We start from the raw sequence: 17,473 nt of genomic DNA, 5'->3' as shown, positions 1-17,473 counted from the left end.
CATTGGGATTATAGGCATGTGCCACTGCACTGGTTTCTTGTTGGGTTTTATTGTTTATATAAAGAAAGATTAGAAACAGCCTCAAGAGGAAAATAACTAGCCACATCCCATCACCCAGAAATAACTAGTGTTAATACTTTTTTAATGGACCAGTTTTTTTCTGAATATTTATATTTTAGCAACATAGTAGAGTTTTGAATATACTAATATGAAAGCATAAAGACTCACCATGGAATCGTTGGTAGTAAGGAAGTGAAAACCTTAAGTTATTTAGAGTATGCCTTATCTCTAAAAATCATGTATCACCCTCCTGCATAGATACACATTGGCATGCTTTTATTTTATTTTGACATTTTACTCTGAATTTTGAACATACCAAAAGTAGAGTGAATAATAGAATGGTTCCTCTCTGCATCCACCAGCCAGTTATAACAGTTACCAACATTCTGACATAATTCTTCATTCCTCCCTTTTTTTTTTTTTTTAGAAAAATTCTATTGTTTTAACACAACCTCAAGATTTTATTGTCTTCACAATAAAAGATGAAACTCTGAAGTGGATCACTTGATCCTTTCTTTTCTTCTCTCTTCATAGTTCAAGATGCTTGCATCTCTTGGTAGCCATCAGTCTCTTAGATGTGCAGTTGGTCTTGACACACTCAAGCCTCAGCACACTCTTTGTACTTCTAGCCTTCTTCCAGAAAACTCAGCTTAGTCTCTCCACCATAACCACTACTTCCAGTGATAACACCACTTTCCCTGGGCATACAGAGAGACTCCTTGCCCTTTTTCTACTGGGTCACCTTGTGGGGTTAGTGCTTGCCACACTTCTTACAGAAAGTACAGCAGGTTTTAGGAACATCACCACATTCGTTGGAGTGCTATTGGCATGGAAAGGGCATAGCTGTATTTTTTTTTTTTTTTTTTTTTGGTTGTAAATACAATTTGAAAAGCTGTTTTTGCCAAATGAAATTTTTAAAACTAATTTCAACCATAATATCTTATATAAATGAATACATATTATACTAGAGCCTTTTTTTTAAAAAAAATTATTTTTTAGTTGTAACTGGACACAATATCTTTATTTTATTTATTTATTTTTTAATATGGTGCTGAGGATCCAACCCAGGGCCTCGCTCGTGCTAGGCAAGCGCTCTACTACTGAGCCACAACCCCAGCCTCACTAGAGCCTTTTAATACTTGCGTTTTATCAAATAAGAGAAAGAAAAGAATAAATATCAAAATTATATGTTGAGTCTGTGTAAATTTATGTTTCTAGAACATGTTGGAAACATGAATCAGCAGTTTTAAATAATTCATATCCATCAATCCAGGAATACATACCCAGTGACCCATCTTTGAGAAATTTATTGTAAGGAAATAATTTAAAATGTGTATAAAAGTAAATTTTTGCTTATTTTTTTTTAAAATATAGTAGTAAATCTTAATAAGAGTGAACATTTAAAAATAAAATATCTACTATTAATTTACACGGGCTAGATTTACTGTTATAGGATACCTGTACATTATATATGATTAAGTAAAAATGCAAATTTTAAATACCTGGAGATTCATAGAAAGATATGTAATAATATTAACTGGCTATTCAGAGATAATCAATGTTAACATATTGCAGTATTTATAATATTTATATGTAATGATATATATGTATAAAATATTTATATGAAATCATGTTAATATATTTATGTATTATATAATACTTAAATATATTAATTATATATTAAATATTATATTTTATTTTAATATATTAAAAATATATTAAATATATATTAAATATATTAATTATATATAAAATATATAAAATATATTAATTATATATATTAATTATATATATATTATATATTAATTATATAATACTTATATGCATAACAATCTATTAGCATTAGTTATCTGAATGGTGGAATTACAGATATCTAATTATTTTTCTTTAATTTATTATTTGTTTTTAACAATGAACTTATATTGCTTTTGAGAAAAATGCTCAGGGGACAGAGCTTTTGTAATCAAACCTTTACTCTTTAACTCAGTACTTCACTTTCAATACTAGCTTTTCTGTTTCTGCCCATATTGGATAAGAATGATTAATTTTAATACCTGATTTTCCTGTTATTAATTTCTAAAATTGATTCAGCTTTGTTTCAATATCTCTACCTCATTTGCAGCCACTTTGTCTTTTGGAATGCTTATGCCAGTTTCTGTTTCCATTTCAGTGTGTTTCTTAACTTTGGATGTGGAATTCAAACAGACCTATGTTCAAATTTGATGTGATCTTGAACGAGTTAATCTATGTACCTCACCTACCTGTTTTATGATGTATGAATAATGAGCCCAACTTCCTAATCCTGAGGTCATGATTGAAGCAAAATGTTTAGTTTTGTGTTCAGCACTTTATAATAGTGCCTCTCTTTTAAAAAATTTTTGGTACTGCAGATTAAACCCAGGAGAACTTTACCACTGAGCTACATCCACAGCCCTTTTTTTATTTTAAGAAAGATCTCAAAGAGTTGCTGAGGCCAGCTTCAAACTTGTGATCCTCCTGCCTTAGCCTTCTGAATGGCTGGGATTACAAGCATGTGCCACTGTGCCTGACTACTAGTACCTCTAATGATTAATATTAGTCTTTGTGCTTGATTTTTTTCCATCAGAGCTAATTCTAGTGTTACTGTTTATGATTGTTAATACAAATTGAATTTATCTATTTCTAGTCTATTCCTTCTCTGTAGTAACTTATAAAAATATATTGAACAGCAAAAGTGCTAGAAAAGAGTTTGTTATTGTTGTTGTTTTGTTTTGTTTTTGGTACCAAGAATTGAACCCAGGAGTATGCTTAACCATTGAGCCACATCCCCAGCACTTTTTATTTTTTATTTTGAGACAGGTTGCTTAGGGCCTCTACTAAGGCTGACTTTGAACTTGCAATTCTCCTGCCTTAGAGATTCTGATTAAATCTTTTCCTTCTAGACTATAATAGTACTACTTTTTATCACTTTTAAAAGCTGACTTTCATAGTAGTATAAATGTTTATTTTGAAAAATCATAAGAAATTCAGGTATGTTCTAAATGAAGCTTAAAAGAAAGAGATTTGATGCTGTATACATTTTCTAATGTGGGAAATTTTTAAAATACAAATATCTTTCATTCCTAAAAAACAGCCAACTTTTTGAAAAGCCATTTAGATTAATTCCAATGATAGTGAGATCCATCTCAGGGATTCAGTACTTGCTTCAGAATTCTTCATATATACAAAATTCTCTTAAAAGCTTTTAGGGAAGTATGCTGGAGGAATAAATGAGATTTTAAATGAAAGGTTTTGCTTTGAAACTGTTTTTAGAGTGATTTACATTTTAAGTCAAAATTCATTTTTATCTCTTGTAAAAAATGTTACTGTTCTTTTGGGGTTCAAAATTAAAGCTTATTTTCCATATTCTGTTTGAACTATTTTAACATGGTTTTTATTTAAGAAAACTATTCTCTCCTTTTCTGTACAAAGTACCTTAGCCAGATGTTTTAGTCAGCTTTGTCACTGCTGTGACTAAAAGACCCAACCAGAACAACATAGAAGAGGAAAGTTTATTTGGGGGATCCTGGTTTCAGGGGTCTTAGTTCAAAGGCAGCTGGCTCCATTCCTCCCAGCTCCAGGTGAGGCAGAAGATCATCACAGAAGAATATGGTGGAGGGAAGTGGCTCACAGGATGATCAGAAAGCAGAGACTCCACTTGCCAGATACTAAATATATAGCCCAAAGCCACATACCCCCCATGACTCACATCCTCCAGCCACACCCTACCTGCCTTCAATTACAATACAAGTTACCCTACTAGAGATTAATTTACTGATTAGATTAAGGTTTTGATAACCCGATCATTTCTCCTCTTGCATTGTCTCACACATGAGCTTTTGTGGACACTTACATCCAAACTATAATACCAAAGAAAGAAGGGGATAAATTATCATTACTACTGAAAATAGTAGGCAAAGAATATAACTGATAATACTCAAGGGAAATTGTAAGACTTCCCAAAAGTTTTGTTGTTTTTTGGGGACAGAAGGGAGTTGAACCCAGGGACCCAGGGGCACCTAATTCCTGTGCCATATCCCCAGCTTTTTTTTTTTTTAATACTTTTTTTTTGGAGGGGCGGAGGGTGGGGGGTTATTTTTGTTGTTGAGGGGTGGGTTCCAGAGATTGAATTCAAGGGCACTCGACCACTGAGCCACATCCCCAGCCCTATTTTGTATTTTCTTTAGAGACAGGGTCTCACTGAGTTGCTAAATTGCTGAGGCTGGTTTTCAACTCTCTATCCTCCTGCCTCAAGTCTCCTGGAGCCACTGGGATAACAGGTGGGATTACCATGTCCGGCAAGGATGTGATGAAATAGTCAATATCATGCCCAATTAGTGGGAATGCAAAGACTCTTTTAAAGAAAAATTTGACCCATGTGCATTAAAAAAAAAAAATCATTTAACTTATAACTTAGATTTTGAACTTAAGAATTTGAACTTCTTATTCTAGTTCTGTTATTTTTTTCCCCAAAAATTCAGAAATCCAAAATACAGGTAGTTTTATATTGGAAGATGTTCTTTCAGGTACCTTTATAATTAGAAATTAGAAATGTCCAATGAATAGGCAGAGAATGAAATTATGATAAATCTGTCCAATGAAATAATATCTTGACCTTTCAGTTGGCATAAAAAGTAAAGACTACTATGCATCGATATTATGGCAAGTTTGGGGGGGGTTTGTTTGTTTGTTGTTGTTTGATACTGAGGATTGAACCCAGCAGTGTTTACCTCGCTAAGCCACATCCCCAGCCCTTTTTATTTTTGAGACAGGGTTTCACTATGTTGCTTATGGCTTTGCTAAATTGCTGAGGCTGGTCTTGAACATGAAATCCTTCTGCCTCAGCCTCCAGAGTTGCTGGGATTACAGGTGTGCACCAACATGCCTAGTTTTGGCAAATTCCTAAAAATAATCAAACCTGAATCTTATCAAACCTCTACATTTAACTGTGCATTTAAACTGCTGTATTAAATGTCACCATATGGAAATAGCAAACTCCAAAACCTAGGAAAGGACAAATTATTGATTCCTTCAACAAATGGTTAGAAAAACAATTTTAAAGAGATAGGGAAGTTCATTGATAAAAGATGTATTAACCAATTTGCATAGCTTTTCTTTTGCTCTTGAGTCAAAGAAACTGAAAATAATTGTGTGATCATTGGGCAAACTTGAAAACTATGTATCTGATGGTATTATGGTTTGGATATGAGATGTCCCCCTAAAGTTCATGTGTGAGACAATGCAAGAATGTTCTGAGGTGAATTGATGAAATGATTGGACATGAGAGCTGTAACCTAATGAGCCCATCCTAATTTGGGACTGACTGGATATAACTATAGGTAGGTGGGGTGTGACTTAGAGAAGATGGGTCACAGGGGGCATGTCCTAGAAGGGTGCATCTGCCTTTCAACTTCTTCCCTCCTGCCTGACCCCTCATGAACTGAGTGACTTTCCTCCCATCGGCCCTTCCACCATGATTGCTGCCTCCCCTTGGTCCCAGAGCAGTAGAATTGCCCACCTTTGAAATTGCAGTCCTCCTGCCTCTAGAACTGTGAACCCAAATCAACTTCCCCTCTAGGTTGTTCTTGTCCACATCCATGGTAGGGCTGATGCAGAATTCTAAATCAGAATTTCTGAGGTTTAACTATGATCAGACCTTAGGACCTTGTTGGGTGATGTCTACTCCAAAAAGATTAGACCAGTACACCCCCTAGGGCCAGGCAGATGCCAATCTCTGCTGAGTATCTTTAACTCATGGACCTCCTGAGAACTCCACTGGTAGGGGTGGGGTAACCAACTCTTGATAGGTCTCACACATTCCACCACCCATGAATGTGACCTTTCCCTCAAAAAATTCTCAGCCCCTTGTGTCTGGACCCTCTTTAGCTGGTCATATAAGCTACCAGATTCAAAGGGAAAGCCAGCTGCATTAATGTGAATCCCACTGGGCATAATCCTCTCTGTGCCTGTTTCAATCCCACTCTCCAGGTACACCCTAGGCCACATGTAGGCACTAACTGGAGAGTATGCAGTTTTACTATGATCTCCCAGGATCCTGCAGCAGCAAGGTACAAAAGGGGCTCTTTCAGATGGCCATGTGCCTCAGCTCTCCACTTGCCTTTGGAGAAACATGGAGCACTTTTCAAACACGAGATAGCTATTCAGCTTCTGGTTTAGCTAAGTTCAGACTGCTCTTCTGTTCTACAGGTTTTCCCATGCCAAATTTGTCTCCTACATTTCTCTCTCTGTGTTACCCCTCCCATCTGTGGTAACTTGGCACTGCTGCCATCTCTGGCTTGGTTCTGTTGTGCTCTTGTCCTCTGTTCAAAGCACCCGAATTTCTGAATCTCTATGATTCTCTTATCAGTGTTGAATTTCAGTGAATTCACTGTCACCCACCTCACACAGAAGCAGTACTTCTGCTGCTTGAATCCTGAGGATAGAACAACTAGAAAGTACACCACCATTCCTCTAATCCAACATCTTTATGTCTCCTTGGTTCTTTATTTTTCAATAGTAACCCTAAAATCTGTTTTTCTAGTTCAGTGAAATTTATTTTAGTATATTTATTGGCATAGCCTTAAGTTCACAGATTAACGAGCAGTAACTTTTTAATGCTGTCATATCTTCTTATCCATGATCCTAGTATTTCTTGAATTTTGGTTTCTTTTGTTTCCTATGGTACTATTTATATATTTATTTGTTGCCAAATAAATATATAAAGTTTATTTCTGAATTTTTCTCTTTTGTTGATGGTATACTTCCACTATATCTTCCAAGTATTATTTGTACAAATGAAGGCTAAGTACTATACATATATTCATTTTATGCCCACTCATTCTTTAATTATGTTCGTAGTAGTTTTTAAATTATTAATCTTGGATTTGCAGGGTATATAACATTTGTAGATGATTCTTTTCTTTCTAATACCATTCATTTTTTTTTCGCTCCAATGATATTGATATTTTTATTCAGGAAAAAAATATCATTTAAAGATATACATTTTAAACTAGTGCTTTCGCCTTTATTTAGCCCTATTCAAATTAAATTCAGTGTCCTCTTACCAAGTATTATTAGACTATTCAAAGCTATGCATATTTTGACCTCCTCAGTAAACTTTTAAAAATGTTTAAGGTTACTTATTTTTTCCAATGTTGCTAAAAATAAGATATTACATTGAAAATTTAGATTTAGATTTAGAAATAATACTTAAAATATGAAAAACTATTTCATTGCTTTTTTCCCTCAGGATCAAATGGCTATTGCATGTGGATCTCGAGCTCATTTGGAAAAAGAATCAATTGCACAGGTGAGAGTTTGCAGTAACTGGCATGGAATAGCAGATCTCCCAACTCCTTTTACATGTGAATTTAACAAGAAATAGGCTCATATATTTGATCTCTTAAAAATGAGGTTCCCTTCAACCTCATTTAAATTTTCATTAGCACATTTCTGAGTTGATTTTTTTTTAAGTATATAGGAAGGATGTAGATTTCATTTTGACTTAGGAGATAAACAATTCTTTCATTTATTTATTTATTTTTTAAGACAAAGTATCCTCATTCAGTCATAAGTGTGACTTATGTGTTTTTTGGACCAGTCAACTTGCCTTTAGTTTTTCTATATCAGCATATTTGATACTTAAGTGATATACAAGTAGAGCATCCTTAACCTGAAAACCCAAAATCTGAAACCTTGAACACTAACATGGTACCATAGATGGAAAATTCCACAGATGAAACTTTGTTTCATATGCAAAATTATTAAAAATTCTACATAAAATTTGCCTTTAGACTATTATATAATGTATGCATGAAACATAAGTTGATTTCGTGTTGGGGCTCCAGCCCATCCCCGAAAATGTCTCACAATATAAGTGCAAATATTCTAAAATCTGGAAAAAACATGAAACAACTGGTCCTAAACTTTTTGAATAAGGGATACTCAAACTATTTTGAGATTCTTTCAAAGTTTAAATATTTTCTTGTTTTAACTTGGTTTCTGTTAGAAAAGCACTTTGCCTTAAAATTTGTCAAATTCCTGACTCTCCTTTTTAAAAAGATTTATCATTGAAGATGTTAAATTCTTTATTTTATAGATTATGCTAGAAAAGATAGAGCAACTTGAAGAGGGAAATATCTTATTAAGGGATTAATCTATGCAAAATTTTTGTTTGTTTTTTAGAGTTGATTTTTGTTGTTGGTATGGAGTGGGGTGGGGAGGGTGGTGCTAGGGATTGAACCCAGGGCCTTGCACTTTACCACTGAGCTATATTCCAGACCAGAATTATTCTATAAAAATTTTTAATTCTTAATCATTTTTTTCACATTTGTAGGTTTCATGTTTCAAACCCAGTGATTGTACATTATATTTTCAGTGGTTAATCTAGTATAATGGTCTGGTAGATTTGATAATAAAGCTGTATTAATCAATGCATGACAAAAATTATCTGGAGAAAAATTTTTTAATGCATATAGGCCAGGACAGTCACACTGAATTAGACTATTGGGTTGTGACTAGGTGTCTGCATTTTTAACAGTTTTACAGATCACCTTTATGCACCTTGGACTTGGAGAACCATTGGTATTAAAAGTTGACTCTTTTCAATGATATTCAAATAAGATATGAAGGAATTTTAATATTTTTTAAAACATACGGAGAGCAGAGTCAAACATCGTAAGGATTATGCATAAGTATAGAAACCTAGACTGTACTTTTTTGGGAATAAATTATTTTAACACCCTCAGCATCTACTCTAGTATTCTGTATACCTTATAAATTCTCACTGGTGTTTGAAAAAGTTTAATCATTTAAACTTAGAGAATATAACACTCCCAGAAATTTAAAACTAAAAGAGGATTTATAGCTAAACTTTGTTTACTGATGCACAGGGGATAGAGAAAGGAGAAAAGTTTTCCAAGATGTTCAACACATTATTTGTAGTCACAAAATACAGAAACTATAAAGCATTAAGTTCCCACAATAGAAAGCACAGTTGTATTTCTTACATGAAATATATAGGCAATAAATGCTGATGATAATGGAAATGATAACATGGCATGTTACTAAAGTATTAGTTTGTATAAAAAAAGAATATAAATACAGTATAATTATCTTTATAAAAATAAAAATTTGTTTTTTCAATTAATGAAAATAGACTTAATTTAATGGTTTTGTGGATTTTTTTTTTCTTTTTTAAAAAATTATATTAATGGGAGGGGAAAAGGGATACCCTACTTAATGAAGGAAAACATGTTGGAGAAATAGGAAGCAAGAGACAAATTATTTATTGTTGGTGGAAGTAGAAAGGAATTGTTATTTTGGTACTGTTTTTAATTATGTAAATTCTTTTTACTTAAAACTTCCAGTAGTTGAAAACAGTTTGAATTTTTCCAAGAAATAGTATTTAGATGAGACTGTGCTGTGGTATAAATCTTCTTGTGTCTCGTACTGCTTGTAACTAGATTAAGGAATCTGTCCCAGGATCTAGGAATTCATAATTTATCTTGCCTCCATCCATTCATTTCTCCATCTTTAAAGCATAATGATCAATTTAGTGGTTTTGGTCCCCCCAAAATTGGTTACTGCTCTATAGAAAGAAAGGATAACCTGGCTCATACACTAGAGAGCAGCAGTTGTCCACTGAAGGTGCTGTTTATAACTGCTGCCCAGTAGGCTTCTGTCCAAGTCCAGATTATTCTCATAGAATTATCCTTGATCAGGGAAGGTCGTCCACCTCCAAGAAACAAGATGTGCATCTACCTGATTTAGGTCCAAAACTTCAGTATGCCATTTGTTTCTTTTAGTGTACTATAGGCAGCATAAGCCCACATTCATGATATTTAGTCTGTGGACAGTGAGAAAATTATGAGAATTAATGAAGATAACAAATACATAGATAGCCTCAAGAGCCTTACCATTCATTTTGCTGCTCTCAAGGAAGTCTGACATGATATAGCACTGGTGGAGTACTTCAGCTTCCTTGGATGTGCTCATGTTCCCATGTGTTTCATGTAACAGCATATTCAGGTTTTCCAGATATTCTCAAATTTATCACTTTAAAAGGGTTCAAAAGTAGAAACCATTAACAGTTATTTGATGTCTTTAGTTTTTAAGATCATGAAATCACCAGGGATCTTTAATTTCACTTGAATTCTTTGATTACATTTCATAAACCTTGGAGATAGCATTGTTAATATTAAAACAGTGAATGTCTTTTGCCTGTATGTTTATAAATGTCCATTTCAGAAGTTTATGTAATACTACTCTATGACTTTATCTTCATTTCACTAAATAAGTCCATCCTATATTTTATATGTATTCTAAATTTTAAAATATTTTGCCAAATTTTAAAAAATTAAAGAAAGAGCCTTTGTTTGTGGTTTATCTTATACTTTTACATTTGTTAAAGTTAAATAAGGTCTTCATATGAACTTCACAACATGTCTGCTTTTAAATAAATAAAACAAAATAAAAAGTTATTAACATCCAAACAAAGGCAGATATAAGGATTTTTATTTGCTAATGAATAAATTTACCCAAATCACATTTAAAATGATTTGGGAAGAAGAGTTTATAGCTATTATTTTTCTACCTTTAATTTTTATTTTTCTTTTGATTTCTATTTGTTCCTTTCCTAAGCATAAATGCTCTTTTGGAGGTTTAATCAGTCAACCAGTATTTATTGGAAGTATTTTATATGGAATGCACTGAGCAAGCTGTTGTGAGGTTCCCAAAACATTTAAGATGAGGTTTCTGCCCTATCTACTTAGAGAGGTAAGACATATTTACATCGAAACATAATGATTCTAGGTGATAAAAAGTGCTAGATAATTTTCTTAAGTTTGCTTTACATACCTTATAGATAAGTATTTTGTTCTCCCTTCCTTTCCTGAAGGTAATTGTAGTCAGGAGAGTAAGGTAAGCCCTCAAGCTTTCTTCCTCTATAAAACCATTATTGACTTTGTGTGCCAAACACTTGGCTGACAGCTTTAACATAATCTTAATAATAACTTTGTGAGGTATACATCATCAGCCCATTTTAGGAAACCGAGAGTTGAAATAACTGCTCAAGGTCACCCTGCTAATCAGTAGTAGAGCCAGAATTCAAACAGGTATGCCCAGTGTGTTACCTTTTCTTCTATGTCATATTACTACTCTTTTTGATGATAATAGAAAAAGCCATGAGAATGAAGAGTAATACTGAAGATTATAATTATGAAAAGCAAAAAAGAGAAAGCAACCCGATTTTATAAGATAGTGTTTCCCATAGACCCTTAATAATTTGTTTATGCACATAGTAATGCATCACTCCTTAGGTCCATTACCTTAACTATAGAACACTTTAAGAAATTGTCTTTTTTTTAATCTAAATGAGTCTTAAATACAGTGATAATTCATAATCTTAATTTTTAAGATTTCCAATGTTGAATGAGTAAAGGTCCACCATGCGGCCTGCGCAATGGTTTCATTAATGAGGTTCTTGGCATAAAGTTAGTTAGAAGAGATCGAAATAAAACACACAGACTCAGTTACCTTATTTCTATTGCCAGGTCCGAGACGGCTCCCCTCTCTGGCTCCAACCTCTAACCGCCCAGCAGGGCAGCAAGGATTACTCAGGGCTAGCAGGAGAGAGAGAGAGTGAACACGCCAGGGAGTAGCCTTTTATTGGGGAACAAGAAATTCAGGGGATAATTCCATCCAATGAAGGTTGAGGGGGGACTGCACTCCAGGGTCAGGGTCAGTGATTGGGCCCCCGGGGTCAGTGGTCAGTCACACCCCCACAGGGACGGGTTCTCTCATCAGGAAAGGGCCGGGAAAATTCCGACACAGCCAGAAGCCTCAGACCCTTAACGGGAGTCACCCAGTCACGTGTCAGGATGGCTTCCCACATAAAGGAATATTATTTCCTGTTACTACCAATAGTAATCCCTGATAACAATAATGAATCCTTAGATGGATTAAAAACTACTTAAGGTTATATCCAGAGTATTAAAGAATTCAGACTGTATTAAAGAATACAGTCTGATTAGGCATCTGGCATACCTAATTAGAGAGACAGGGTTTTTGTTTCAAACTCCTTTGTAGTTTGTAACTTCTGTGATAACTCTGCTGTACTACTTCTGTCAGTATTCTCATTTGCTAGGTATCAAACTAAAGGTTCAAATCTTAGTGTTTTGTTTTTCCATTACATTCTAGGGCCTGCTTTGAAACCAAAATGTGTATGGTCCAAAGAGGCATAAAATATGTAGGTAGATGAGATGTTCTCCTTACTTGTAACAGCTCCAAACCTGTTTCTCCTGGTAGGTGGAAACACTGGCCTCCCACAGGTTCTGTGATTTATCTCATCTGACTCTGTCTCCAGGGAATCTGTGACTGCTTCTGCAGTGTCTCTGCTCTGCTCTAGGCAGTAATCATCCTAACTGTTTTATATACTTTGTTGGTGAAGCTGATGGAACAATGATGTCCATATGTAAGACCTGCCCCGTCAATGAAATATTAAAATGCAATTATGTGCAGCCAGGTGTTTACTACTTTATAGATGAATGGAAAAGTCATTTCTATTTTGTCTTTGTTTTCAGCGTTCTTACTTCCGCACTCTTCTCATGTATGGGTTCCACTTTCTGGTGTGGTTCCTTTGTGTCAAAGGAATCAGGGACACACAGTGTGGGTTCAAATTACTAACTCGGGAAGCGGCTTCACGGACGTTCTCGTCTCTACACATTGAACGATGGTAGGTTTTTAACTAGAATGTATCTGGTAGATCTTATTACCCAACAATTATTCCAGATAAGAAAAGCAGTCCTATATTTTCATAATGAACATCCAGATTTAAACAAAATGTACATTTACATTTATAAACTTAATCTGTGCCTTTATACCTTTACTCAAACCCAACATATGCTTTAGTTATATGTTCACCTTAATTTTATACAGTATCAACTGAGAAGCCTAAAAACATCTTGTTTTTTAAGCTTTCTTTTCTTTATTCCTTTGAATTAAAAAAAAAAAAAAAAAAAAAAAAAAACACTGAAATACCGAGCAAAATAAAGTCTCCATTTCCATTTCTTCCCCTCCTTTTACAGGAGCTAGTGTCTTTCTCCTAGGCCAGTCCTTCACCTTCTGCATCCTTTTCCACCTTCTCCAAAACCTAATCCTGTTCATTTCCTTTTCTCTTTTGTGTATTCAGCCTTTTCCTCTCAATCACATCTTTCCCAAAGCCCCCTACTCATGCCCTTCTAGCTCCGTACCACTACCACCCTACTCTTCTTCCACAGCCAGCTTTTTCTTGAAAAACTGGTCTGTAATTCACTGTCTCTATTTTCTCATTTCCTTCTCACTCTAATAATAACTCACTTTAATATGGATTTTTTTCTCATCCCTCGTACCTCAGTGACATTAAATCCAGTGTTCATGTTAAATGTTTTCATACCTAACCCATTAATGGCATTTGATACTTCTGCTCCCTCTTTTGAAGTACACTATTCCCTCCAAATAGATCTACCCCAGACCTCACTCAGCTCTCAACCCATATTCAGTAAGTGGCACTATTATACAGAAGCTAGAAACCTTAGTGTCAGTCCTGACTTTCCCCCAGCCCCTGCATATATCCCGCCAACATGACCAAAGCATGTTGGTTTTATCTTTTTGGTTTTACCTTTTATGTCTCTTCTTTCTCTCCATTTTCACCACCACCATCCAGGACACCATCCTTTCCCAGACTACTAGGTCGCAGCCCAAACGGGCCTTTTCAGAACTTAAAAGGTGATCATGCATCTCTTTTGTTTAAAATCTTCCAATGGCTTCCCATGGCTGTGGAGGTGCTGCAGTCTGACCCCACCTGTGTCTCCATGCACACATGCCTTCCTTCTCAACTTGTCCTCCACATCCTCCGCAGGCAGCCTGCCCTCACTCTCCACACTAGCTCAGATTTCCCAATAATATGTTATTGCTACACCATGAACTCTGTTCCTGTCACCCATTACATCTATAGTTCTTTCTTAATGCTTCTTTTTCTCTGTTAAAGCATAAGCTCTACGACACCAAAAATCCCATTTTATTTTGCTTACTAGTTTATTCCACCATTGAAATAGTGCCTGGTACATAATAGGTGCCCAGTAAGTATTGTTTGAAAAATTAGTGATTTTGTCATGAGTTCTGGTGGGTATCTTTATAATTATTCCAGTATATGTCCATTTTTATAGTCTCTACCAGTTTTCTATATGTTTCCAAAGACATATGTCATATAATCCCCCCAAAAGTATTATTTATTTATTTATTTGTTTGTTTGTTTATTTTTGTACTGGGGATCAAACTTGGGAGCACTTTACCACTGAGTTACATCCCCAGTCCTTTTTTTAATTTTTGAGATAGTATTTCACTGAGTTGCCTAAGATCTCACTAAGTTCCTGAGGCAGCCCTTAAACTTGCAATCCTACTACCATTCTTGTAATCCCCAAATAATTATTTTAAAGAAATTAGTTTTAGAATTAAAATTATTTAGACATGTTTTAAAATCTTTTTTCCTAGATTAAAAAATTTTAAGTAATATAAATTTGATCTTCAAATTCAATGTTTTTTATTATATTGAAAGTATAAATTAAACTGATAGTTGATGGGACTCCATAATCTGAAAGTCTAACTTAAGAAGCAATTCTGGAGTAATGTCCTCCATCTGCACTAGACAGCTGCCAAGTGCAGAATTAGGGTCAAAGAACTTGGTTCTTTGTAGTTGAAAGAAAGGATTTAGAAATGAAGGACCCTGTTTTTCACTGTTGAGGGTCTTTTAGTTTTCTTGAAATATAAAAGATTAGAGTTGATTACCTAAAAATCATGAAGTTTCCTGTCAGGATTATTCTAGGCGGCATTATCTAATAGAAAAACATGAGATACAGATGCAAGCAATATATTAAAATATATTAAAGCTATATTCCTGTAGCCACATTAAAAGTAAAAAGAAACAGATGAAGTAAGTTTTAATAATATATTTTAACATAATATATCCAAAGTATTGTCATTTCAGCATGCAATTATTGTGAAAAAAAATGTTGAGGTATCTTTTATTCCCTTATGTACTGTATCTTCAAACTTATAGCAATCTCAGATCAGACCAACCACATTTCAGGTACTCTGTAGTTTCGTATAACTACTGGACACTCTACTGGACAGCAAGTTTCTGGGGTTTTGTTTTAGTTTTTTGTAAGTTGAAAAACCAGTATTGGATTTTTTTCCTTTTGAAAGTTATGTTTATGTGCATGCCTTCTTAATGATTTGTTTTGGATTTCATTAACATTGTATTGACCCCACTTAAAATTTTAGACTCACATTTTTCTTTATGGTCTAGCTATGTTTATTTTGCATCTGTAAAGGAGAACCACCAAATATTTTATCAACTTACTTAGCAGCATACCCTTCCCCACAGTTAGTAGTTTGTCAGTGCTTGTTATTTAAACACCTCTACATTTAAACATTCTGCATATGGATATTCAGTTTTCCCAGCACTGTTTATGGAAAGAGGCATGTTCATGAACATGAAAAAAACATTCTTCAATCATTGCTTTGACAGTCTCTTCTCTTTGTTTTCTCTATCCTCTCTTATAGTGGAACGTCTTTGCTGATCCTATAATTTCATCTTCTCCCTTTTATATTTTAGTTCTTTTGAGGAGATTCTAACAATTTTATTATCCAGCTCTCCTTTTGAATATCTGTTTCTGCTTTAATTTTTTTTTTTTTTTTACAGTACTAGGGATTGAACCCAGAGTCTTGTGTTGCATCCCCAGCCCTAAAACATCTATTCTTGTTTTATGACTACAGTATTTTCTCTAGCTTACTGAATGTCTTATTTAAAACTTCAATGTTTTGTTTGTTTGCTGCATTGTTCTCTTGCCTTCACTTTTTTTTTTCATTTCCTCTTTATCATTAAAATCTTTCCTCTAATGCCTTTATTATGATAATAAAACTTTCATAGGTATCTGTGCACATATGCAGAGCCCCTAATTCACTGATAGATTTCACTACAAGTTAAACTAGTAGAGCCACATGAAAGTCCCACCTGTTACTATCCTTTGGACTGGGCCCTTTTCCCTAAAGTGGGATCCTTCAGTCTCCTGCCTAGGAGCCATGAATCAGGCTGTCAGTATTCATAGAACCAAGTAGGGGAAAGAATGAAGGGGGAGAGAGAGAATCCTGTTGCAACTGCGCCTATATCCCCTCCAGCAGACATATTTAAGGCCTCTGATCCCTGAGCCTGGGGAGAGGGAGGGTTCTGGTACGCATTAGCCTGCGTCTAGGCTTCTCCACTGCTATTATCCATTTCCCTAGTTACCACATAACCTGTCCAGCTGTTTTACAACTTCCAAACTTTTTTACTATCATTCCCTCTTTGTTCTTGTGTGTTTCTTCCATTCTTCTTGCTTTAACTTAGTGACATTTCAGGATCTGCAGTGTTTAACAGGGTCTTAGTATACTCTTACTTCTTTAAGATGTATCTGTTAGTGAGGTAACAGGTATACCAGAAGCCAAGTAACAAAAAGAAACATGGTAGTTCTGCCAAATCCACATATGCAAAAACAAATTAAGATGTCTTTGATGGAGAATAACCTTACATTGCTTCTAGTAGTACAAGGCTCTGTCCAGAAGTGCATGGTATTTTAGTTAAAATTTGGGTCACATGTAACATAGTAATGTGAACTGAAATTTTTGGTTTTGTTTTTTGTAATGAATATATTCACTTTATTCACATTCTAAATTGTTTAAGAGGAAAAAGATAGGTTTTAAAAAACCTTTCAGTCTAGGATTTTGTTTTTTTAAAATACAACATGATTTCAACTCATCAATGCTTATTTCCCCATCTACTTTTCATTCTTCATTTTTTGTGTTGTTTTGTGTCTTTAATATACTACCATTAGAAAAATATTTAATAATGTTATTCAGATTATTGCATATCATTAGAACTGAGTCCACTAGCTTTAGAAAGTTAAGGTTTAAGCACCAGACTTAATATTGAAACTATTTCCTTCTTTCATAAGTACCATAATTTTGGTAACAGGTTAACAAAAGTTTTACATAGTCCTTTTAAAGACACAATCCACTTTTTATCATCTTAATTAAATATTTTATTTGGATAAGAAAAACTCTTTTAAAAGGTAGTTTTCATATTGAGTTAGCCACACACTTGGAGCCCACATGGCCATTTTCACTTCTGAGCTTTTCTGAGTTGTGATAGAGGTACAGCATTTTTTATTTCACTGTTAAGTAATGACATTAAATCTCTTGTTTGCTTTGAAGCTTCTGAACCACTCAGTGTTCAATTTTTGACCTTCTGTGAATCTGATCTCAGTTTTACAATGTAAGCTTTATATCTGCCTTGTAAGCTTCTTCAGAACCTGCCAAGGTA

General features: G+C 34.5%; 1 protein-coding gene and 1 pseudogene across 5 annotated transcripts in view; one reads left to right on the top strand and one right to left on the bottom strand.

Moving 5' to 3' along the window:
- Alg5 (ALG5 dolichyl-phosphate beta-glucosyltransferase) overlaps window positions 1-17,473 on the top strand; it is a 50,001-nt gene that overhangs the window by 20,527 nt on the left and 12,001 nt on the right. For all 5 annotated transcript variants that reach the window (XM_058582544.1, XM_046453951.2, XM_046453949.2 and 2 more), the window contains exons 7-8: window positions 7,328-7,387; window positions 12,660-12,811. In XM_058582544.1, the coding sequence (XP_058438527.1) occupies window positions 7,328-7,387; window positions 12,660-12,811 (212 nt within the window). The remainder of the gene's footprint in view (window positions 1-7,327; window positions 7,388-12,659; window positions 12,812-17,473) is intronic.
- On the bottom strand, window positions 514-6,545 carry LOC124098978 (large ribosomal subunit protein eL42-like; annotated as a pseudogene).

This window comes from Marmota monax, unplaced genomic scaffold, assembly GCF_021218885.2.
Source record: "Marmota monax isolate L192 unplaced genomic scaffold, Marmota_monax_Labrador192_F-V1.1 WCK01_AAM20220418_F8-fsc00011, whole genome shotgun sequence".
NCBI lineage: Eukaryota > Metazoa > Chordata > Mammalia > Rodentia > Sciuridae > Marmota > Marmota monax.
The sequence above is the reverse complement of the archived record's forward strand: the minus strand, read 5'-3'. Positions and strand labels throughout refer to the sequence as shown.